We start from the raw sequence: 23056 nt of genomic DNA, 5'->3' as shown, positions 1-23056 counted from the left end.
TAATTCAAATACTTGCAGAGTGCAGGCTTCCAGCTTTCTAAACCTGCTCTCTCTTTCTGTGGCGGGGTGCAGTCAAAACCAGGCATGGAGTTGGACACAAAAACAAATTAGGAAAATAACTGGCAATGAATTCAGTAGGGCTTGTTTACTTTTATCAATCACCCTGGAGTAAATATTTTTGTTTATTGGAGTCATATCAGAACTAAATAGCACCAATAAACATATTGTTCATTTTATCGGCCTTCAGCTTTCATAACACAGATTGACATACCTTTCAATTTTAAGCTTATATGCTTCCAGTCCATAAATAAAACTACAGTGCAAATCTGTGAAAATGAAAACAGCTTTAATAAAATCAAATCTTAAGAGCAAGCACTGCATGGATACAAATAGCATGGATAGCAAAACGGGAAGAGGAAACTTACTTTATAAACAATTATACCCTTTTCTACGAAGACATTTTCCCTCTTACTAAAAGAAGGAAGTGAGCCCCATTAATGTGAAGTGGTGAGTTGGAAACACAACACTACCAACTTAATGTAACAATACTCTGAGGTATAGGGGAAATGCTTACAAGTACTAGTTCTTCTATGTGTAAATTGACTTTTTAACAATGCCTATAAAATGCTAAGCATTCATAGCCCTTGAGCTTCTTTACATTTTCTTATTTTAAAAGCACAATCTTTACTGGATTCTGTTTTTTTTTTCCCTATGGTTTTGTGGTACCTTGCATTGGTCACAATGCACATAATTGTGAAGTGGAAAAAAGAAAACAGAAATGTTCAACAAAAAAATTTATTTTAAATAAAAATGTGGCGTGCATTTGTATTCTGTTCCCTGCCCTCTCATGCACATAAACATTGTGATAGGTGTGTTCATCTATCAAAACAAATCCCATTTATTATTTGTGGCTGCAAGAATATCTGAACAGGTTCAACGAGTAGAAGCACTGATACTTAATTGGTTCCTTTCTATTTTAGTAACTTTGATGATGTAGTTTACTAAAATGTTCAGTTGAATGGCACAGTAATTTAAAAAAATTCCTTAATATTACTTAATGAGTTAAAATGAGTAACAAAAGGAATTGGCTTCATATGAAAATAAAGAAACTGGATAAATTCAAGACAAATTTAAAACAATTCTGGTTCTTGTTGCCAAATGTCAAACTTGTATTGTTTTCTTCTGTTAAGAAATATATGTTTTTGAGCTTATTTGTAATTATGTTGTTTAAGAAAAGGATGGTGTAACTGGAAAAAGCCAGGGATGACTGACAGACAGACTTTAAAAGATACTTTCAAAAGCTCAAGCAATCAATGATCTCTGCAGTCAGAAATGATCTAATTTACAGCATATTTCCAAATCAGATAATTATCAGTGTTAAGCAAGACAGTAAACCCAAACAATTTCAAAAAATATCAAAGTGAATCCTTGATTCTAAAAGGTAACTTTACATCACAGTTTTGGAGTGTTTCATAGTTGTTAAGTTCTTTTATATTCTGCCCGTTGTCTTGCAAAAAGTCAGTGGCTCGTATATTTTGCACTCCTAGACAAAGGCAGGTTGTTAACCACTCCGAGATCTGGTTTAAAGAAAGAAAACTTCTGGTAAAAGATTATGTGGTCTTTGTAAATTGCTTTTGGCATTGGGGTTAGTCAGTTCTTCTGAGAAGATGCAGAAATATTGCCATGTTTTCTGTTTACAGAGCCTTTTGAAGAACAAAATCTAAAGTAAAATCAAACTGTCCTTATGGCCTGTGGGTCTACAAGCACACAGTCACACACACAAATAGGTGAAGGGATTCTTTTGCCACAGCTGATCTGTGAATCTCCCTTGGCAAGGAGATGCAGGAATATGTGCCAGCAGGCATGAAGAGCTTTGCGTTGGGTAAGTACTTGGCATGGCAGTTTGTTTATGACACTGACGAGTGTAGTGTGTCATTTCAGTACTCTTATTTCAGTAAAAACTGGATCTCAGAATAACCATACTAGATCTAACTTTTATATTTAATGTTTAGCTAACATTACTCATCTCATGGTGTATATATACTGTATATATATATATATATATATATATATATATATATATATATATGCAAAGAAGGGGATCTAAAGTATTCTATCGGACAATATTGATCATTTACAAGTCATACATTTTCTATGTGGTCCAATATAATGGAAACAAGACACAAACTGTTCAGAAATGGCTTCAGTGATGAACTGTGGTGACTGTCTGCAGCATTTTGATGACAGGAATTACATAATCAGCCTGCAGAGCAGACAGAAGAGTTAATAAAATACAAAAGGCAACAAATCTGTCTAGTAGGATCTGGCATTCAATCATTACAAGTCAGATTTAATTGCTAAGGTGAAGAAAATATCCCACTTACAGAAGTAACACTTTGACAGCTAACACAAATCTGAAAAAAACAAGAGTGAAGTTAGCATGACTAAAGGCATATTAACCGATCAATAAAACCACTATTGACATTTAGTTAATTGTAAAAGTCCACTTTAAGCACTTCAGCAGCAGCTTAGAGACAGAGGCCAGCTGAGCAGAACAAGACTCACTATGGACAGATATAGTTCTAGTGCAGATTTGGCCTTTGCTATCAAATACGATGATTTTTAAAAAGCTAGCTGAATGGGTGGCAAATTTATTTAAAACATGTGTGTGTTTCCTATAGAAAATCGTACATTTTGGCATTGACTAAAAATGGATTCCAACTTTGTGGGGAAAAGGTTTAATTTTACTGGCAACTGAAATTAGAGCTGATAACATGAATACTGTAATGTAAAGCAATTTAAAGCATGTCCTCAGAGAATCACATCTATATAATGCTGTCTCCAAATTACAAATGAACAAGTAAAAGGAAGGAACATTTTTGTAACATGTGTAGCCTGAATATATTGCAATCAGCCACTAGAAAGAAAATAAGAAACAGAGGCATGGGGCCAGTTATAAAAGAAAACAGGACCATTTCCAAACTCAAAAAATAAGCCAATTTGAGATTCCAGCAACTGATTATTATGTAAGTATTCAAGTTGTTCAGAGAACCACGAAATGACTTATAAATTAGAAGTCATAGAAACAAAGAAAACCACTTTAGTAATGGTGTTAGATTGTCTTTCTAACACGTTACAATAATAAGCTCAGTTCTTACGCAACAAGTTTCCAGTGTAAGAATGGAGTCTATTTAGCAGCCTTTTTTATTTCTTACTGCATGTCTGAGGATTTTTTGCTGTAGCCAACTCATCAATCACATACCACATAGAAAAAAACAAAGAACAAATTTCCAAGAATAAAAGAAAAGGACTGGAAATTGCTTAGTTTCCAAAAAGTTCAATAATATCTACAAATAAGAGTTCAGCTATATTAACAAAGATAAGCTATCAGCTTTTCTTAAAAAAATGCACAAAATCATGCATGGATGAATGTAATCAATCATGCCTCTAGTTAAATCTTGGCATATTTTTGATAAGATTTGACTTTTGTGCTTTTGTTGGTGTTGGAAAATGAGTAGCACGTAATTGGGCACAAACAATTCAAATCAGTTTGAATCAAATATAAATTTTTACAAGTGGAAATTAAATTCTGTTGCAACTCAATATGTTTTTCATAGTTAAAGAAACCTGGCTGACATGTACAACAACAGAATCTGTAAGTTATTGTCTAGGGGAACTTAAGTTAAAAGACAAAAATAATGCAGATTAGCTGAAGGTTGATAATACAGAAATATGAATTTCCCCATGACTTCACCTAAGCGTCATGCTCAGAAATATTTTAAAGGTTTCATGTGAAAAGCTGAAGTTTGGGTTCAACTCATTACTTATAACTCATAATTATCAAATTAACACAAGAAAACAAAAATATATTAATGCTAAATTTCTAATATTTGAGTTTCATATTTTGAAAATTGATGAATGAAAACATTTAGCTTATATTATTTATTGATATGTCTTTGAGTAAAACAGATTAAAGTAGCTCAACCACAAATAAAAATGTAGAGGAATATTTAATGCTTAACAAAAAAACACAAAATAGTTTACAAAGTGTGCCTTTATTATTGCAAAGTTTTTTTTGAAGCTTTGGTTTCAGCATTCTTTTTAATTTGACTCTTTTCTGCTGACAGTTTTAAATGTTTCATTTTATCTATGTTTGTTCATAGAGAAACATACAATAAGAACGCCGCAAAATGTACACCACTTCACTTAACTTGCATATAAAAACAATTTAAAATGATGAAGTCTAAATTCATTTTTCCAAATAATTCTGTTGAATGGGGGGTGTGAGGAAATCAGGTTTGGTCTCCACGACAATTAAAAACAAGCTGTTTTATTTCCTCTGACATATCAGTGTTATGTAGGGAGTAAGCTGATTTATATCATAGTGATTTATGCTTTCACACACACATGCTTGTTGTAACCTGTATGATATAGAACCTATGTTGCAGGTGACGTCACCTTGTCTCCAAGTCGCATCACATAAACAACAAGCAGATCTGAGGAGAGCAGGAGAACAGGCGGTTTTTGGTGGAAAGTTGTGAAATTTGTCACTTCGGCCCTGAAAACAAACACGCACCTCTACCCACATCTGTCACAAAGTGTACACACACTTATGTCAGACTCGCACATACAGCACGATCTCAGATGTATTCCTGGCTTCTCCTGATGATGCAAGGTGTTGTCGAGGCAGCCAATAAAAACACAGACCTGTGGACTGGAGTACATTGCTGGAGGTGAATGTGCCTGAGTTGTATACATGCGACACCGCAAAGTAGCGAGTCAGTGCTACCGGACAGGAACAGTCAATGAGACAGACCTGATTACTGGAATGATTAAACAGTGAGCTGTAGTTCCCGGTCATACTGTGAATGCTGTTTATGTTGCCGTGATGTGACACATAGCAGTGAAAATCATGGGTATGTTTAGATATGCAGTCTGGTTGCTCTTAATTATTACAAAGCATCTATTTAATTTTAATTTGTTCTACTTTTTTGCCCACCCACAAGTGCTGCAGACCCCGACAAGTAAAAGCTAATGGACAAATAAAAATGCTATTCTGTTCTTTATGAAGATACATTTTGAATGATGACCCTTTTGACTAAGGAACCCCACTTACTTTTATCATTTCAGACTATATACTATGATAGTTCTCCTGTTTTATGGCTTATAGACTTCAAACCCTTGATTTGCAGATCAATGTTGGTTTTTCAAACTAAAAACTGCTTCAGGTTCAGACTCTACAGAGTTTTTTAAGCCATTCCCTCAACTTCAAACAAAATAGCATATGGAAATGTAACAATCACGGAAAGCTAAGACACTACCTCTACTATTGTTAGATCATCTATCAAAAATCTTGAATTTTTTTTTTTTTCATTTGAAAAATACTTTTCATTCGTACTTCACATGTATTAACATGATGAAATGTAAAAAGAAGAAAAAAAGCATTAAAAAGCATAACTTTAGACCAAGATTATTGATCTTCTTAAGACTAACCCTAAGTTTTCATGAGAACTTCAATGAAACTAATTAATCTATTGTGTAGTGGGGACTTATAAAAAAAGAAGAGACATCAATGTCACAATATGATCCAGTTTCAATAAACACAACTCACAGCAGGCCACAAAGGTCATGACCTTTGTGCATCTAAAGCACATGACAGACATAATACCATATTTATGTAGTCATGAATATTTTGAGAATCCGTGACTTTTCATGTATTTCAAGTGTTTGTAAGTGATCTTTGAAACTAATACTTATAATGTGTCCTGCTTATTGCATACAAGAGACTAAATGGTATGTGTAAACAGTAACACAGTCAACTGTGACCCAATACATTAAAACCACAAGCTGGGCCCACCAAGCCTTCTACTTTGGCCCCTCTGGCGATAGCAGAGGTCACATGCGCTAAAATGAGAGCTTAGCTGTGTTTATCATCTCATGTGAAGGATGCCATGAATTATACAACAATGACGCGATTTACTGATGACACAAAGTAAAAATATGTATTAAATATTATGCAACAGTTACTTTCCGTTAAGAAATAAATCAAGTTTGTAAGGGAATCTCGCTTGGTCTGACAACCTCCCTCATCTCTTCCATTTCAAAGAGAAGTGGTGGGAACTTGCAACAGAAGAATAAAGTGTCCATCAATTAGTGGCAATAGATGATCCAGTTTAATTAACTGCAGATGAAAGGAAGTAATATGAAAAGTCTTCAAGCATAAGAAAGATGTGTAATTTTTTCCCTTTTATATCAAAGTATTTTATAAGATATACATGGAACAGAAGTAGCTTGATTAAGATCCTTTATTTTCATTTTTCTGATAAAATGTATTGAATGATAAACTTTAAAATAAAGTTTATTTGACTTTTTTCATCTGTTTATATTTGCATTGGGTTATTTTAATTGCACACTAATGCAAATTCCTTTTAATGCCATATTTTTTAAAGGCACAGGCTTCTGCATTTATTTTTTTTGGTAGTTTGAGCCTTATTTTGCTCTCTGTTTCAGGTATTTCTGTATGAGGCATGATATATTGCTATCCTCATTGGTATTAACCAATGTTAATTATTAATATTGGCTGTTAGGTTTAACATGTTGCAATTGGTCCAATAAGTAAAACTAGAGTGATATTTACAAGCGATCTTTATTTCCATCTTGTTGTTGCCTGTCTTTGTGTTACAAGAAGGATAGTGGAGAGGGTTGGTGATGTTGGTAATGTATTTTTTATTTTTTTACGGCTCGGAAGGGCAGAAACGGGAAGAACCTCAGAAATGATTTTACTTTACTACAGACAAAAAAAAGCAGCCTGGCATAATTTTGCATGCTGTTATTCAATACTGAAGCAAAGAGAAACTTTGAAAAAAATGAAAAACAATGAATACAAAAGCGACAGACATGAAAATGAGCCCATGTTCACCCTTTTACATCTGTCCTGCTCACCCAACATTTAATTCATTATTATATTTTGTTTCCTTAATGTAATCCTTAAGTTTCAAAACTTCTGTGATTAATTTGCAATGAATCTTGATTGATGCGCTAAGAGAGTGTATGATAAATCACACTCGCTTGTGATTTAATGCAATTAAATACTTTATTCGATTGATTGCACTAGTGTAAATGATAAAACTGTCAAACAATTATATTTAAAGTCACACAAACAGCAACAAAGGGACAATTGCTCATAATTATCAATTTTTTTCTATATTTTTTATTATAGTTTATGCTTGTAAAAAATTTTTTACATGTGTAAAGCTACGAAAAAGAAAAAAATATATTGATCGTGAAAGTTGGTGGGGGGAAAAAAACTGAAGTTGGACCACAAATGACTAACTTGGGACAATTGCACATAGTAAAGCCTGGTCAGCTGCTGTTTTATTAGGGCAGAGTGCAGACGCATTCTGGGGACATGTCTTTGAAAGAATCATTGTTCTGAATCACAACTACAATATCAAACTGGAAAATTAAACAACAGGTCTCTGGGAGGTCATAAACACGCTTTGTAGAGATGGTGTGAGAATGAGAGACAAACATTCAACCAACAGCTGAAGAGAGTAAAACACGACCCCTGGACAATCACCCATGAAGAAGCAGGGTGTTTATAATGAGCTTGACACTGCCCTCTTTCCAGGCGAGACTCAGTGTTCAGGCACAATTAAACTGATTAACCCCAACCCTTTTAATTAAACCAGAAAAAACATAAACGTTCAGATCGCACAAAAGGATTCATCTTTTGTTTTGGGACACCTGTGTTGACAACACAAGAGTATTCCATTTAAAGCTTTCTACATTTCTTTCAAGTCTTGCTGCACTCTCAACAGTGGGGGCCTGCTTTTCACTGGAATGCTTCTTCACTGAAAACAACTGATCCACAGTCGAGATTTTTCAGAGAAGCGTGGATAATGTTTTGAGAAAGACAAGCCGCTACTGGCAAAACAGGTCAGATTATCAAAGGAGCATTTTTTCTGTATGTTTGGACAGTTAACATGGAATACAAATGCTCAATTCACATCCTGACTAAGAAGAGACAGAATTAACTGATAATATATCTGAGAAAATGATTTTTAGGAATTTACCAAATAATCTTACATCGGCACAAAATAGTTTATTGAGGAGCAAGAATAATCCAGTAGTCCCTTTGTATGCTCAAAACTAATTTTAATAAAATAAACTTTTCACTTGGTATGAGATGAGTTAGTGTTTTACTAAGCTGTTTTTTGCCCTTCAGTCAACAAGGTTTGATAAAGACCTTTGCCATGATGTTATTTTTGATAAAAACATTACACAAAAAATTGCAGAAAAAAAAAAAAAAAATCAAAAATAAGCAGCTCTTTAGTTATTCTTAATACTAAAAAATATGTCAATATGTTGGTGATGGACATGTCAGAGAGCCAGTATGATGTTTAATAACCTACACATTCAAGTATTAAGCAAACGCTAGTCATCAATTTCTTTTTTCCAAAATAGAGAGCATTACACGTCTTTTCCAAGAACAGACTCTTCTTACAGATTGAGTGAGCAAAACTAGCTCCTCTTCAAACTGCAGGACACCTTGCACAATCCAGCATCACATACTGTATAACACTTAACGCTTAAGAGGTTTGAGTAAAGTCTGAAGTGTTTACCCAGGTATGAAAGTCACCGATTTGGTCAACAGCCGGCACATTTTGTTCTGAACTTTTTGTGCTGCTTTGCTAAACTGACAGTAAGTAATAAAACAATAAAAGCTTGAAAAGAAAAGTGACTGGCTAAGTGCTCATCTTTATCCCCTTTCAGAATGGAATGAGGCCTTATCTGAACATTTGGTCTTTTTTATAATTGTTCTCTAAACACTGGAGCAATTTGTGAGGACTTATATCAGGACTTTTAACTGTTGCATCTTATAAATAACTTGACAGACGTTTTTTTTGTCTGGGCTGAAACTTGCATAACAAACCAATGAAAGTTTGACCAAAAAAAAAGCAGTGGTTTCAGAGGCTTCAAAAGAACTTAGACCAATAAATTCTTTGCAAAAAGGAAGTAAAACCTACAGCTAAAACCATTTCACTGGCTTTCTCTTTAAAGGTAAAATACATGCCAAGAGAGTAGCTGGGGCAACGGATCAAGCAATTCCTTGATAAAAAGTGAAAAATAAAAACCTACCAAAAATATTCTTGTCATTATCAAAAGCCTATTAAACCCTGTTGAGTTTAAAATACCGACTCTGATACATGAAAGAGAGGCAGATTGATGCTTAAAATGAAAGTCCTGCCCTGCTGCCAACTGGCAGTATAAGATATTGACATAAAATTATGTCATGATATTTTGTCTCATTTTTCAGATTCATGAAACACTAATTATAGATAATGTTTTTAGACATTGCTGTAAACATTCAGCAGGTTATCTCTGATGAGTGATGTGCTGTTTCCAGTGGTCAGAATAACATCAGATCATTGATTTACAACCACCGTTCTGTACAGTCTTAGTTGCAGAGAAATATCGGTTTATCATTAAAGAAACAAGAACATTAGTATTGTTCAAAGTAATTTGATTTTAATTGCAATCATTTGCAAGTAATTGCAATTAAAAGTCCATCAAAGGCCCATCAAAGTATGTATTGTAGAACTCTGCAGGTAATGTAAACAACCATTTTGGTGTATTTTTATTCAAAAACTTTCTATTAATTTCTTTAAAAATGTAAAAACCATAAGCTAACTAATAGTTTACTTTGTTTTACATACCAGCCTATGCTAAGCTTACATGTGGAATTTATTTAAAAAGGTCTGGGAGACATATTTAAACATGCAGAATGTTGAAGAACAGAATGTTTATTATGTTTCATTTGTTGGTGTAACTGTTTCAGCATGTTATGCATTTGCAGATGGAGGGTCTCGGCAATGCAGAGCTCCAGATGTATTGTTTACATTCAGAGCTTTCTGAAAGCTAATTTAATATTTAATAATTAAAAAAACATCTTCCAATGACAAGCTCATAGAAATTTGGGCAGCATGGTCAAGGTCAAACATTTTAGGAGACAGACTTAAGTATCCTTAATGCCCGCAACTTACTTAACAACAAAGACCAGTTGTGTAAATCCAGGTTTAAGACCTGCCTGTGAACTAGCCAGCAGCAGTGAATGAATAGTGAATGGGGTAATAAAGGACTGTTTTCATGCTGAGTTTTGTGACGCAGGTCAGTCCCTGTCTGGTCTTTGTCTCCCTGTCACACCAAAAGAACTCATTTGTCCTCAGAGAAAGATGGATGAACTGCTGTTGAAAAAGCTCCCAGGGGAGGCTGATTGTTTATGTGCATTTCTGCGTGTGTGCATGCGTGTGTGTGTATGCGTGTGTGTGTGAGGAAGTCACTATCATCTCAGTGGCCTGTTTCCTCATTGGTATCATAGTCCAGCCCAGCTTGTACTTCCTTCTATGGACAGAAAGGTGTCTGTATGGGACACTCATGGAAGAGTCAAAGACTTGATTTGCATGAACGTTTGTGTAATATCATCTGCAGATGCATGCATTCTTCTACATCAATTTATCCCAAATGTATGGAAAATGTGGCTCCACATACAAGATTTGAAATTTAGAAGTTGTAGAATGGTTTAATCAGTGTAGGGCATTTTTTCCCCCACTATGAACCTTATTGACAAGCCCTGACACAAGTAAACAAGATTATTTAACCTGTCTTTGAATTCGGTCACTTATCCATGGATTAACATTGAGGCTGACATCCAAGTAGCAATCGTTTTTAACACATTATTGCTGTTTTACATGCCTTGTTGCTGAAATGTGCTGTACAAATAAAATTTAATTGATTGATTGATTTTATGCAAAATATCAACTGAAAATATGCAACTGCTATTTATTTATTCATTTTTATTTATTTTTAAGTGTGAAAATATGTCTATTTTAATGCGTACTTTAATCATAATAAAATCTTCTGTTATACCTAAATTCAACCTAGTCTCTCAAACCTCAAAGAGGTTTTATGCCATTTCTCACTTTATTTAACAGTGTTTGAGAAGCTAAAGACAGTCCAAAATACACGTGTGCTTAAATTGACCTGTGTAATGATTGGCTTGGGCCCATTTCTCTTATGAATTATAGTAAGGTTTGCAAAGGTAATGTTTCAAAACCGATTAGATTTTCTGCCATAACATTTCTGCAGTTTAATGTATTTTTAACCATGTGTAGCATGTTTACTAAGGAGCAGCTTTCCAGAGGGGATAGCCTGTTTAAGCTCTGTACTGTCATATTATACTGTTGCACAGCTGGTTTTTTATAGATACCTTAGCATATCTTAAAGTCATTTACTGAAAAATGTGTTGCGGCTTTAGTGAAACCGTGCTTTTAAAAATTTCAATTCATTGTTAAGATGGAGTGTTACAAAGAACATAAGATAGTCGTTGTTGTTGTTAATTTTATTGCCTTGTGCTTTTACACGGACGTGCCGTCCAGTTAAACTGTAAATAAAGTAAGAAAAAACAAAACTTCAATACTTAGTATTGCAGAATTCAATGAACACAAACTTAAACATACATTTATTAGCTACGCTTGAATAACCAGTTATAACGCAGTTTATTCTTAGTACACTTTGTCATATAATAAACATCGGTATTCAACTATCACAGTGCAGCAAACACAGCTAGCATTGGGCTAATTAGCGCTAGCAAACTCAGCAAGCTCACGCTTAGAACAGATAACAAAAAACTCATCTCCCCACAGCTTACAGCATTAATAACTCACCACGTTGGGCAACACTCATGAACGCCAGTAGAATATGATTTTATTGTAGCTTCAGCTTGTTAGCTTCAGCTAACGGCAGTCTCGGTGCCTGCCGTAAGTTTCTTCTCTTGTTTCACCTCCCCTCCACTACCAATGCAAAACATCTACAGAGCCCCCTAGCGGAATGGGAGGAGTGAATCCAACAATGGACTATGAAAAAAATTATCCTGTCGTGATGTGTTGTTTGGTGGGGACTCAAATGCAGACAAGGCTGAAGCAATAGATGATAAATGATCAAATGAAAATATCAAAAAAACAAGAACTTAGAAAAACTACCAGGACGACACAAAGAGCAGGAAGACATGGGAACCGTGTGGATGGAGTTAAACGGGAGAAACCAGCAGAGAATGAATGAAAGGTGGTTAAAAATTGAGAGAGTGAATATTGGAACAATAGACTGGGGAAGATTACAAACAGGTTGCAGTTATGTGAGGAGAGAGCAGAAGGCAGGCTGAGGAAGAGAAAGAGTATGGCACAAGGGAGTGAGGAAAAGTAAACAAAACGGTGAACTGGGAAAACAAATCTGACCACAACAATTAATGATGCACACAAAAAAATGAATGGAGAAAATCTAAGTATAAGAGCAAGTAATGACTGAACTAAAATAAAGGAGAAGCAAAGCTAATCTCATAAAAACTAAGAACAACTAAGAAAGCACAGGTACGAACAATACTAAAAATCCAGGATAAAAACAAAAACAACGTCCTGGCAAACATAATTTTCACAATATTAACATAGAACATAGATATAACTAGAAGATACCTGTATGGACCAATGGATATACACCACACAAACCATCTAGTAAACATACTGACAAGCAGGGATGTCTTCAACATGTGTGCTTCACCTTGTGAGAAGGCCACAAATTAAGATGGTAGAAGGATCTATCTCACTGTCAGGCAAACATGGAGGATTAATCTTGTTAACTGATGTAAGTACGTGTCTAAGGAATGGTTGCAGTAAATCAGAGTGGAAATGTAATCTGAGATATCACACCCTCTCCTGTCAGCTGTCTAAACAGTTCCCTTATGAGAAAACCAACCATCTCATGATGATATAAGTTGCATCTTGAAAGCTTTAACCTCTTTACACTGCCTGGCAACATGGCAGGCCTGCCCGAATATCTTTTTATTAAAAAAGAAAAAAAGTATTTCAACTAATAAAACAGTAACTTTGGCAAAATAGAATGAGGTTGCTGCTCTCTTGTATAATGTAATGTAATATAGCAGTAACTGACGGGAAGTAGTAAAAAGGCTTAGGATCATGAGACACCCAGACTCAGAAATACCGAGACCTTTAAGCTGCTTACAAACAGGGAAACAGGGCCAGGAGTATGGATTTCTCAGTACTGGGACACCTGGATAACACAAGTGAGAGACAAGGAGACACTATAGATGTGGAGCATGCCGCTGCCATGGCAACAGCCTACGTGGTGTACGTGCAGAGCAGTTTGTGAGCTGAGAAATGGTAAGAGATGTTTGTGCATAACGTATCTATTACATGTAAACATGCTTACACCGTCACACTGCCTCCCTATCGAACAGATGCATATATAGACACCCGACCTTGAAACTTTACCGGCATTACATCACCGACACAAATGGCTGTGGCACAGCAGCGTTGTTTCTGAAGTGTAAACTCAAAAACCTAAATTAGAGTGCAGAAATTTGATGCCTATGCTCCTCCATTAGCTACAAGTGTGTGCATTGAATCTAAATCTTTGCCTTTCTGGTTTTATTCTTGACCAACAACTTGTCAAAACTTTGCTGAATGATACAACCAACAAATCTGATTTAGTGTTACCTTCATTCTCACTATGGTACAGAACTGTGCTACTGTGATGAGTGCACAGTGGTGATGGAGGAGTACAAATACTTCAGCGTTCGCCTGGAAAGAGACTGAACTGTAGACACAACAGTGAAGCTTTCTACAAGAAAGGACAGAACAGACATTAGTTTTTCAGGAGGATTGGGTCTTTCAGTGTTCGCAGCAAAATGCTGAACATCTTCAATAAATCTGTCATGGAGAAAGCAATTTCTTCTGACGTCATCAGAACTAGTGACTTTAAAATCCTGTAGCTTGTTCTTGGAGTATGGGACACTTACCAACTATAAACAAAGTTATCATTGATATATTAGCACAAATCATTTAACAATTTACAAATAATTTTATTCTTATCTAACCATTCTGGCAGAACTAGAGGATACAGAGCCGCAAACCACCTTTACAACTGGGGACAATTTATGTTTCGGAATTTGACCTAATGTGGTTTGGTCAAGGAAATTGACAACAGAAGCATTATTGTTGTCTTGTCCGGCCACTGTGTCCAACGTCACGGAAATGTCATCAATAACCATTATTAGGATTAGCATACACTGAGCAAAAAGGCACTGATGTGAGGTAACTGATATGGAAATGCAATGGACATGGATGCCAGAGATGAAAAACAAAGACTTAAATTGACAATATTATACTCAAGCTTATTTTGTGTCACCTGAAAGAATTATTGCTTCATATAATTTTAAAGATTACAAGAAAGTCTGGCTCATTAGAAGCAAAACATAAATAAAAATGTGGACTGACTCAAGGCTTTTTTGCACTGCACCATATTTGTGAGAAGATTGTAAATAATATATGTTTATCTTTACATTTTGACCTCATATCTTGGAATCGGTGTACTTGCGAGAAAGCCTGTTAAAAAGCATGCACACAGGTAGGACTTTTCTTTAGAGTTTATCTGGGTTTAATCACAAAACCGTCAACTAAAGTAAACAAATATTGACTTATGACTACATCATGATGTAAAAAGCTTTTTCTTGTGTCCTCTGCATCGTATCTTCTGCAGCACCTTTTAGTCAACTTTTCCTCCTTTCCTAAGATGACTTATCTCTGGTGTCCCTCCCAGCAGAGCTCTCCTTCTTTCATCCCTCCTGCTGTACTGGCTCTCCCTCCTGATCTCTGTGACCTCAGCAGTGCATTCCTGCACGCACTGGGTCACTGCTTGATGAAGGGAGTTGAGGGCTGTCTAAGGCTCCTTTGAAACAACGTTTATAAAGAGACTCGTGTTGTTCATCATTCATTCTGCTAACATAGAAAAGAGTTTAAATGAAAGATCTAACATTTTCCAAAACATTTGACTTATTTTGGCAAAAACATGTTTTCTTTAATCCTACTGAACTGCCAAATCTGTTTTCTTACACTTACACACTCTTACAGTTTAAAGTTGAGGGTCGTTGCAGTTTTAATCAGAATCTATAAAGGCATAGCTTGCATAACTGTCAATAAAACCAAGCCATTTATCTTCCAACTTAAATGAGAAGTACAAGTTATGTTCAGATTTACCAACACACCTGCTGTTCAGATTCTTTTAAGGAAGATTTGAAAAATCAATATTCTTAACAAAAGGAGACAATTATTTACTCTCCAGTTTTGAACGAGAAAAGGTTTTTCAAATGTCTCCTTGGCTGTGCAAAGGTGAGAAGCCAGCTTGTTTGTATTTTTTTAAATGTATATATAATTTCCTGTCCTTTGCAACAAACTTGTTTATTTTGTTTGTCCTTTTTTAAGTGAATGTTTTCTGGTTGAATCCCTTCAGTGTATTTACACGAAAGTATTTGATAAAACATGTAGGCTTTATGTATATAGATTTAGTTATACTGCACTGGATTTAACTATGTGGCTGCAGATTAAAGGGAGTTACAAACACTTGCTTATTAGATATTTCTCTGTAAAAATTGTTGAAGACCATGTCATATTTCCCTTCTACTTTGCAATTTTGCAATTCTTTGTCTTAATCCATCACATAATATCCAAATAAACTACCATTTATGGTTGCATTCTAACAAACTGTCAAACATGATATGGACAGTTTTGCAAGAAAATTCATGGAGACAGAAAATAACTAGTTTCTCTTTCAGCTAAAACTGGCAAAACATTTTTAAAAATCTATTGGAAACCTTTAGACTACTTCAGGTTAAAACACAATTTCTTTCCTTTATTACAATGAAAATGACATGTGTTCGGGAGCCTGCACACCTATGTCAGAATGCATCTAATTGTGAAATTAAAGAACTATTTGGTTTATTTTAAAAAGAGGAACAGTCTCTTGTTACAAACCGGTGTGGGGGGCGGGGGGAGGGGGATAATGCACCAAGTGGAGGTTGGCAGTTTTAGTTTCAGTTAAAGGGCAATGACAAACACTTACAAAATTTGTAAGTGTTTTTGAAACTGAAGATAAATGAGAGCGAGCTCGGTGATTGATTTCTAACTGTTTCATCTGCATTTATTTATTTTTACTAGGCCAGTTTCTGTTACTATCAACCACTTGATGTGTTTCACACAAATGTGTTAATTTGGCTCTTGCTTGTTTCTCCACCAAGAGCATGTGATGCCAGCATTCTTTGATCCATAATCTTTATTTATTCCTTTTGTAATTAAAATTTGCCAAGTTTTGATTTTAATTCTGATTCTTGGGATCCCTTCAGCAGATTTAAATACAATATTTCTTAGGCTATGGCACAAGATATCCTTAATGACTCAACACCTTTCAAACTTGATCATATTTATTATGACCAGATGACCAAACAACAAGGACGGCTTCCTTTTGGGATGATGCCATTAGGGCCAGCTGGGTTTATATGAAAACATCTACACAATGGAAGGACACAATGGAATGAAAAAAAGTCAACTCTTTGACCCCTTTCCACATCACCAGTCAGCCAAATGCACAAACACACAGACGTACAAGATGTGGATGTGACAAAGGTCTGGTGAGTTCAATGGGCCTTTACATCACATGTATCCTGGATGATCACATTTCATCACATTGGTCAACATGGCCAGGAAGTCAAGTCATACCTTGGTGGGAGTCTCACAGCTAAATGCTGCAGGAATTGACAGAATATTTCCTGCCTCTGTTGCTGTGACGACCAAACAGCTGCTTTGGGACTGTGACGGTCTGTTATGTAGAAATGTTTAGAATGTGTGTGAGCAGACCCTACTAACCTGTTTATGACTGTGATGAGATGATGGCAATAATTTTTATTATTATTATCATCACTAACCATTTAGTAAAGAGTTATGCTCTGCAAAAACTGATATTGTTAAAAACTTTCAGCTCTCAAAATGTTTCCTTCACAAAAAAGCCTGACATCCGTCAGACATCCCTTATACAACATCTACTTTCACAATCTATGTACAGATAATCTGTGGCATTTCTGCCTTTATCTTCTGAGAAAAAAAGTGCTGTAGTTTTCCTGCCCAACTCAACAGTAAACCACAGCTGATGAGAAAGTCGACGACTATAACTGAGGGATGATCATTTTTGCTGATAAAGTATTGAACGTGGCATGACAACATTGGAGCGCACAGTGTGCTCTGAGCTTTTATACTGAAACTTTAGCACACAATGTACTGGAAAACAATGCATTCTCTGGGTTTTTCCACTCAAAACAAATTGAATAGAAATATTAGAAGTGGAAGTTGATCCATTGTTGCTCCAGGTTGTATAAGTTCCCCTTAACTCATACATTTAACTGATTAGGCAATGCAGCCTGCACCCATTGAAATTATGTAACATCAGATAAAATAAGAAAAAAGTTTACTGTCAGTATTTTATTGAATAGTTATTTATTAAATAACATATACATTTATTTTATAGTAAATAAATTTACTGACTGAGAAAATATCAGTCAGTAAATAAAAAATTGACTGATACAATACTGACAATACCACTGTCAGCAACAGGTGGGAGACGGGTCAGTATTTTATAGTAAATAAAATACCGACAGCGGTCAACTGCAATCAATGTACTATACATAAAGCCAATTCAAAACAAATGTCTCAACTCACTCACTGGTAAACTGTTAACAGCAATGTGCAGAAACCTTTCAACAAATGCATCTTTACTGCATGATCCAACAATGAAAATCTGCCACAGTGTTTTTTGGGCAGATTGTTTTAAAAATCTCCTTTACAACCTCTCCACTGTCAATAGTGGTGAGGTAAAAATTACGAACTTTTATTTTGGTGCATATATCATGTTATATATCAGTTTGTCAGTCTCTGCAGTGTGTGGAGACAGACAATAGGCCTTTGTCTTTTTGCATCCTATTTTTCCCCACATACACACTTGGTCTTTGCATGGTTTCCACCGGGTTCCGTCAAGCTACAACAACTGAGAGGCAGCAAAACAGGAACAATCCGATATTCTCTTCCTGCCTCATATTTACTTTTCCAGCAACTCCAGAATCAAAGAGAAGCGAAACAAAAAGATGAATGAAAACAAGAAGAAGCAAAAACACAAGCTGGAATAAATAAGAGATGAGAGAACAGAGGCAGAGAGGAAGAACTGGGTTGTGTGGAGTGAAAAGGAGGGGAGGGGTTGATGTGTGGGGGGTCTTTATTGTACATTTGTGTGTTTTATGTGACTGTGGGCTGCCTTCAGTGAGGATGTGGTCTCAGATCATGAGAGCTGAATGAAATCAAGCTGAGAGGAAATTGTATGAATGTGGGTTGGGGGAAGGGGGGTTATATAAGCTATAGCACAATCCCAATGCATTGTATCTATTTGTAAAGAACAAACAAACAAACAAAAAAACTTGTGTTCCCTCCATCCATCCATTTTCTTTACACCCTTGTCTCTAGTGGGGTCAGGAGGGGTGCTGGTGCCTATCTCCAAGAAGACATTTCGGGCGAGAGGCGGGGTACACCCTGGCACAGGGCAAAAATTTGTGTTTTAAAATACAAAGATATGCTCACAATTTAACTTCTTCAAATCATAAAAATGCATGAAACTAGATCTAAACTATTGAAATTCCTTGTATTTCTTCTATAATCTTATAACATAAATATCAAACTGCCATCTTTTTGCCAGCTTACATTGTTGAAAATATCTTTGTTATGACAACTTGACATTAACCTAGACGAAAATGTATTCGTTATGACAACTTGACAACAGTTGTTAGCGTAACACAGCCATCTTCAGTCTGGGTTTTTGCACCTCACCTTTTGTTTCCAGTTATGATCAAGGTAGTAATATATTTAAAAATATGAAAACATATAAAAAAAAAAACAAAAAAAGCCAGTGAATGCATCTCTTAATCGCAGCAAAATAGGTCACATTTTACAACATGGAGCTGTATGAGGCACACTTCTTTGCACACACCAACACACGCACACGCCCGCACATGCAGAACCAAACTCTTGTAGTCAAACTCATGAGCACCTGATGAGCTGCGGTTCTGAAGAAGGAAGTGAAAGCTCAGTCCATCTGCTTTAACAGGAAGTCAACAGAAGCCACATACAGGCGTGCTGACGTCAATTAGAACCACAGGAACACCTCCCCATAACACACACACACTCATGCACACCCCTCACATTACTCATAAATGATGCATATATGCCTTGAAAGACTCAATAATATCAGATCTCACATCGCTCCACAACCCCAACACTATGCGAGGCAACTTTTAAACTGTTTAAAACAATGAAATGCTCACAGGGCCGTTTAACAGTAAAATGAAGAGTAATTTACACCAATATATTCATCATCCAAAGTGAGTGATAAGATTCAAACTTTACAAACCGGAGTTTGTATGAAAAATTTTTAAATTGACATAAGCTAAATTTAACTTCTGTCTCTAATTTGGTCCAAACAGAGACTTAAATTAAATGATGCATGTTACAGAAGCTAGGGTAAAGGAAAGATGTATGAAAACAGTACTAACCTTTACTGAACTCCCCAACTCTGTAGTTTCACTGGTTCTATGTTTTCGTCACATTTGACCCGAGTGGGTTTCTTTTAAAACATGGCATTTGATGGTTAAAATGCTCACTGTTCTCAGTTTCGTTGTGAATCGTCTCGCTCTTTAAAAATCAACATGTTAGTTGTTCTTGTTCTGACCTGACAGTGCAAAACATGAAGAGCCAATAGGTGTGAAGCAAAAGATGTCAGGAGGCATTGCTCTATATCAACAGTGACCCATCTCATTACTATTTTTTAAAAATATTTCTTTGAATTAAAATTTTCATATTTTGGTAACACAAGGTGCATAATTATTTAGTGTTAATGATGATTTGACAAACCTCAAAACAATATCCTGACAGTAAAAATATATATACTTTTAAATGTATTCTGCTTGGTTTATGGATATAATTGCTGATATGAGCTGCAATATTTAATCAAAACTCAGTATTTTTGGTCAAAAACCAAAGTTTTAAAAGTGGGCCTTTATGTCATGTCACGACCCCCATCAAAACAAAACATACTTGGAGTGTTGCTTTGATTCTTTCATGCATATTTGAGGAATCATTTGAATCTCTGATGCCTTGACAGACTCCATTTGGAGTTGCCTAAATGCCGGCTCTCACAAAACACCACTTTCCCCACTCAGTTCTATCCAATTAGTAAACACTTTGCTGAAATTTGCTCCTGCTGATCTGATCATACAAACTACATCTCAGTCAAAAGGTTGTTTAAGGCATAATGAGATGCACTGATGTGATGGCATGCTGAAGGCAGAGCGCCATAAATAATAGGAGTTTCTCAAAGAGACAGGGACACAATTTCAAGGCATTAGATTACAAAGTTAATTTTCTTTAAGTCATGTTTGAAATATAAAACATTTTATAACAACTGAAGGTAACAGTTATTTGATTGCACTATAAGATGGCAGTATGTGCCTGGAAAACATATACCATCCATTTTAAGTATTTTCTGAAGTTGCAACTGAGCTGCCGTAACACACACAGCTGTGTCTGTGCAAGACGGGGTGTGCATAAGCGAGATTTTTTTTGTTTTTTGTCTGAGTTGCCTGTTAAAATGTGTTTGAACAATGTTAATGAGCTTGATGACAAACTAGTCTGGACCACAGCGTTGAGGCTGCAGACACATGGCAAAAAAGTGAGAGTTGTCACGTAGGCGAGTTTGAGAAAGAAAAAGACAAGATGAATAAAGAAAATAGTCATTTTAGGAACTAAAGGAGGAAGGTACAGTATATTCTGTGATAGATTGTCCAAGTCAGATGTAACATGGATAAGAAAATCCTTAATTAGAGCTGACATATCACATGAGACTTCTTACCAGGCAGACAAACTCTGGTGATTGGAGGCTGAGTTGTTGCTGCTGGAGACCTCCTGGTTGAAGAAAAAGAAAGAAAAATGATGTTTAGTAAAAAATTACAACAATTTGCATATTGAGTCCATTTATTTAGTCTAATAACTTAGAAAATACAGTTCCAATCCAAAATAAAAATTAATAAAAAAATAGAATTTTTGCACAATACAGGGAACAAAAACACTGAAGCCAAGCAGATGTTACGTTAGCTTTGCTCAAGGGCACGAGGGGCCAGGATAAAAAAAAAACAAAAAAAACTTTATGTTTTATCTTCTTAAGAACAATAAATGTTCGGATATATACAGTAAGGAACATAAAAGTGTTTGAAAAATGCATGACGTAGGAGGTTTTTTTAATGTTTCTATGCTACCAAAAAGATGCATTCAAGTTTTATGTAATATCTAAATGACATTGGTGCAGGGATTATTTTTTGTTTATGCAAATTCTTATTGCTTGTATTTCTATGAAAAACTGGTCGCATATATTTCTTGAAGATGTACTTTGCATCACAGTCATAAGGAAGAAATAGTACATTGCAGCAAGTGTGATACGACGTAAGGAAAGGTCACTTTTTACTGTGGCATTACTGATCTTTTCCCAACTCGTGTTCCGTATTTACTTATTTCAGCATTATGCGTGCAGAGGTGAGTGAATCTTCATCAGTGCAGGTGCCATGGATATTTTCAGCATTTCCAAAAATCTTATCTCCCTTGGGTTAGCTGTTTCACAATCAGATGAATGTAAAACATATTAATTAATGTTATCTACATAAAGCCAAAAATCCCAATACAAATGGTTCAGCAAACAATTTTATGCTATGTTCTCACAGCAGACAAATGCAAACCAAATCAGGTTATTTTGCCAATATGCAACTAGGGGTTGCTCCTGTTAGTCTACATTTAGACCAGTTTATTCTGTGCTCTTCTGTGACTTGTTACATTTCATGTCTAGTCGCAATCCTGTCACAAGTGCTTTAGAAAAAGAAGACAAAACTGATGTTTCCAAGATGAAAGATGAGAAATTGGGTGGGATTCAAAATGATCTACACAAGGTGGAGTCAATGCTCCACAGTTGCTGTTGATTGTGCTTTCTTTTTATTAACTTAATTTATTTTGCTATGATCTTCCCACTATACAGTTGACTCTACTACACTACCACTACAGTTGAATAACTTCAAAATTGATCCATAAACAGTTGCATCTATTATTACTTCCTTAAACAGTGTACTGTGTGATACCTATGTTCTTCTTGTCCTTCTGCTGGTCGGCTTGGGGTTTTAAACCATTCACACAGAAGTCTGATTTTGATCGCATCATTTGACCATACAAGAGAATATCTGATTATAGGAAAAATATAACTCTACGTTTGCATCAAGACCTGCATGCAAACATAGAGTTGCATGCAGCACTGAATAAATTGTGGTAGGAATTGTGTAAAGCAAACAGAGAGATGATAAAATGGACGTTTTACAAAATTTTATCAGTTATCAATTATCATTCAATTATCCTATGCAGACACAGTAGTGTTATTCTATTTCCTTTTATAGACTTTATGATAAAGCTTTTAGGTAGCAAGACTGCCCTTAGCATTGATGATTTACTTTGAATTGTCTATTAAAATTCAGATTTTAGTTAGGAATATCAGACACAGTATACTCTAAATGTTAGAAACTTTAAACATTTGTTACATGTTGCTGTTATACTTTTACATGGCCAGATTATTATAAAATATTAAAATGCTTAAAAAAAACACAACGAAAGTTGCAGATAACGTAAATAAAGACATGGATGTTCTGTGCCTGTCTTTTGTGAAGTTAATAGCCCTTAGAACAAGGTGCATTGTATTATAAATACTAACTATGCTGGTGTATTGCTTTTTAAACATCAGTTCTTGGATTTTATGCCTTACAGGAGGTGGGACTATCACAGGATTTCTACCTTTGACAGGATCTGTGAAAAAAAAGCTAGGAAAAATTTTAATAAAGTGATATCACAATAGATAACTTTAATGATAATGTGTGAATTCATGCTAAGGAAGTTTAAAAAGCACTGAATTTTGCATCTAACATTCTGTGTAGAATAAATATAGTGAGTTTGCATACTAATATAGAGGTCAGTGTCTGTTTACATGCCCTTGTCTCTAGCTCTTCACTCCTGTCTCTGAAGGAGAGTCAGAT

General features: G+C 35.5%; 1 protein-coding gene across 3 annotated transcripts in view; it reads right to left on the bottom strand.

Annotated features, from left to right (window-relative positions):
- pde4ba (phosphodiesterase 4B, cAMP-specific a) overlaps positions 1-23056 on the bottom strand; it is a 153054-nt gene that overhangs the window by 30466 nt on the left and 99532 nt on the right. For all 3 annotated transcript variants that reach the window (XM_028027426.1, XM_028027427.1, XM_028027428.1), the window contains one exon: positions 20848-20900. In XM_028027426.1, coding sequence (XP_027883227.1) covers positions 20848-20900 — 53 coding nt within the window. The remainder of the gene's footprint in view (positions 1-20847; positions 20901-23056) is intronic.

This window comes from Xiphophorus couchianus, chromosome 9 (assembly GCF_001444195.1).
Source record: "Xiphophorus couchianus chromosome 9, X_couchianus-1.0, whole genome shotgun sequence".
NCBI lineage: Eukaryota > Metazoa > Chordata > Actinopteri > Cyprinodontiformes > Poeciliidae > Xiphophorus > Xiphophorus couchianus.
The sequence above is the reverse complement of the archived record's forward strand: the minus strand, read 5'-3'. Positions and strand labels throughout refer to the sequence as shown.